Genomic DNA, 3,416 nt, shown 5'->3' on the forward strand with positions numbered 1-3,416 from the left:
TATAAAATTTAGATTAAAAATTGAATGTGGCACCAGAATAAAGTATGGTATTATCCAAATAATTTCAAAAACAAGGTGATCAAAAATCAAAAAAAGCAACACGGGTTTTAAGGGTTATTGCAGTACGCACATTTCATGCTACTCCATTTATTTAAGTAATGCTAGCATTACATTAAAATGCAGAGCAATCTTCAGCTGCACAAGGATATAGAAAATTTACTGAAAATTTTATTTCAGCAGAATAGACATATTACTGTTGTGACAACATTTAAAATCTAAGTGGGGAAAGAAGAATACATAAAAAAGCCATCTTGACATAGCCAAGGCTAGTAATTAATTCTAGGTAGAATTCTAACTGTCCCTGATTTTATTTGTTTCTTATCTAGTGATTTAAAGCTTAAGGGGACAATCAACCTTTCACTTATAAAGAAAGGGAAGGTGTAAGCATTATACATGGATATGGTTGTAAAGATTCCTCTGGTCATAGTGGCAACACAATTTTAGGTTGGGGTTAAGCATCTAGGTCAACAGGACTTTTTTCTTTAGTCTAAGCTAATATAGATATCTATAAGTTTTCATACTTACAAGTAGACACAGGTATCAAGGGTTCAAATGACAATTTCTGCCTGTGCTACAGATCTTTTTAATTCATCTTCACTAATTTTATCAAGCAACAACAACAACAAAATATAACAATAAGTTTGATGAGCAGAAAAAAACTTACTTGTCTTCCAGAATCATAGTGACTCGATTAGCACATTTGTAGTTGTCAAAAAGATGTCGGTAGTGGATGGCCACACCTAAATCGCAGTCCCTACCCAAAGATAAGGTCGCCGTCTGAAAGAAATAGTAAAATTAAAACACACATTGTTTATCTTGTCTTGATATTTTGTGTTTTACAATTATTATTTCATGATAAAAGAAACGGTAAAAAAAAGTCTTCCAAATGGATATAAAGTAACCTTTTCAGCCATGGATTTTTAATATATTATTCTGAAGTGAGAGTAGCCTTGTGGATTCATGATTGCAAAATTATGGATTCAATTCCAGGGTGGTGCATTGTGCTTGAACAAAATACTACATTGCTCTGCAATCACTTCAACATCTGATGTATGCCACACCATGCACTTGTACTGGCAATGTTGATTTAATTTGATCACAACAAACAAATCATCTGTGCAGGTTGTTCAACAAGAAATTGCAGAATTGTCTGTCTCAGACTTGAGAGACTACCATTTAAATTAAATTAATTCTGCATGTACCTATTTTAAAGTCATCTATAAATTCTGCATGCTGCATGAATCCTGAAGGAGCCCTTCAGCAATGATAGCAGTGAGAAATATTTGTTTTATCTATGGAAATGAGACTTTAAGTGACTGGACATACCAATGATGGTTTGACCAGTTTCAACCAAGAAAATTTTCTCCTCGATCTGGAAGACCAAGTTCTGTCAATGTTGAATTTATGAAAACTGTAGTCTAAGAAAACCTCAATCGGACTGCATGAAAATTAACAGAACAGCTCAATTCAAGTCACACTTCAATCATAAAACATGTTCATGAACTAGGAAAAAATGTCTAAACTTGGTCAGTGGGTACATCATCATTTGACTGCTTCACAGCATGATCAAAGAGTTGCCCTCTGCTTGTTATTGAAGAGTAGACTTGCTATCAAAACTTTTTTGGGTAGAATCATCACAAGTGATGAAAAGTGGGTTCTATGTATAATCATTTCCAACAAAAATGACAATGTTTAGCAATCAATGGAAAGGGGAATCCATCACCAAATCAGGACTACACCCCAAAAAGTTTCTTCTGCGTTTGTTGGGATGTGAAGGATGTTGTCTAACCATGAAGTGTTAAGCTAAAATGAAACACTTAATGGAGAGAAGTACCACCATCAATTGGAAGTATTGCACAAAAATTTCAGAAAAAGGAGTCATCATTGGTCAATCATAAGGGTGTGTTGCTCTTACATGATAATGTAAGATCATATATTGACCAAATCACTCAGGAACAGATTATGGCACTAAATATGGATATCTTTCCTCATTCACCTTACTCTCCTGATCTTGCTCCATCTATCAACTTTTCAGATCATTGCAACATATTTAGAGGAAAAAAACAATCTATTAATTATGAGAATATTTAAAATTATATTGAGTGCTTCTTTGGTTTGACAACAATTTTATATCATAAGGATCAATAATTTGCCAAAAAGATGAGATTATATTATCAATGACAAGGGGAGATTTAGCTTTATTCATTATCATCGTTTAATGTCTGCTTTCCATGGTGGCATGGGTTGGACGGTTTGACTGAGGACTGGCAAGCCAGGAGGTGGGACCAGGTTCTAATCTGATCTGGCAAGGTTTCTACAGCTGGCTGTCCTTCTTAACACCAACCACTTCGAGAGAATAGTGGGTGCTTTTTATGTGCCACTGGTATGGAGGCCAGTCAGGCAGCACTAGCATCAAACACACTCAAATGGTGCTTTTTACATACCACCAGCATAGGAACCAGTCAGCTGGCACTGGCATAGACCACACTTGAATGGTGCTTTTCACGTGCCACTGGCATGGGTGCCCATCAGCCACAACTACGATTTCGCTTGACTAAATAGGTCTTCTCAAGCACAGTATATTGCCCAATGACTGAAGGGTACTTTGAAACGGGCCAATTATGCAACACTGGCATCGTCCACAGCTACAATCTCACTTGACTTGCTGGGTCCTCTCAATCACAGCATATCTCCGAAGGCCTCAGTCTTTTGTCATTGCTTCTGTGAGGCCCAACATTCGAAGGTCATGCTTCACCACCTCATCCCATGTCTCCCTGGGTTGACCTCTTCCACAGATTCCTTCCACTGTTCGAGTGTGACACATCTTCACACAGCTCTCCTCATCCATATGCAACACATGACCATACTAGCACAGTCATCTCTCTTATACACCACATCTGATGCTTCTTATGTCCAACTTTTCTCTCAGGGTGCTTACACTTTGTCGTATATGCAAACTGACATTACACTTCCAGCGAAGCATTTCTTTCAAGCCTACTCATGTCCTCAGCAGTCACAGCCCACGTTTCACTGCCGTGTAGCATGGCTATTCGCATACATGCATCATACAGTCAATCTTTCACTCTGAGCAAGAGGCCCTTTGTTACCAGCAGAGGTAGGAGCTCCCTGAACTTTGCTCAGGCTATTCTTATTCTAGCAGCTATGCTCTCAGAGCATCCCCCACCACTATTGATTTGGTTACCGAGGTAACAGAAGTTATCAACTACTTTTAGCTTTTCCCCCTGGCATGTGATGGAATCTGTTTTCTGTACATCTTCAGTGTTATTGCCCCTGTGCTTCTGCCAAAGAAACATTTGTTTCTTTCCCATCTTGAAATGCAACAGGACTTTCTTTCC

General features: G+C 38.0%; 1 protein-coding gene across 5 annotated transcripts in view; it reads right to left on the reverse strand.

The window, feature by feature from the left end:
• The window catches only part of LOC106877480 (cadherin EGF LAG seven-pass G-type receptor 2), a 301,895-nt gene that overhangs the window by 102,228 nt on the left and 196,251 nt on the right, over positions 1-3,416 (reverse strand). For all 5 annotated transcript variants that reach the window (XM_014926392.2, XM_014926391.2, XM_014926390.2 and 2 more), the window contains exon 7: positions 725-837. In XM_014926392.2, the coding sequence (XP_014781878.1) occupies positions 725-837 (113 nt within the window). The remainder of the gene's footprint in view (positions 1-724; positions 838-3,416) is intronic.

The sequence above is a fragment of the Octopus bimaculoides genome, chromosome 11 (assembly GCF_001194135.2).
Source record: "Octopus bimaculoides isolate UCB-OBI-ISO-001 chromosome 11, ASM119413v2, whole genome shotgun sequence".
Taxonomy (NCBI): Eukaryota; Metazoa; Mollusca; class Cephalopoda; order Octopoda; family Octopodidae; genus Octopus; species Octopus bimaculoides.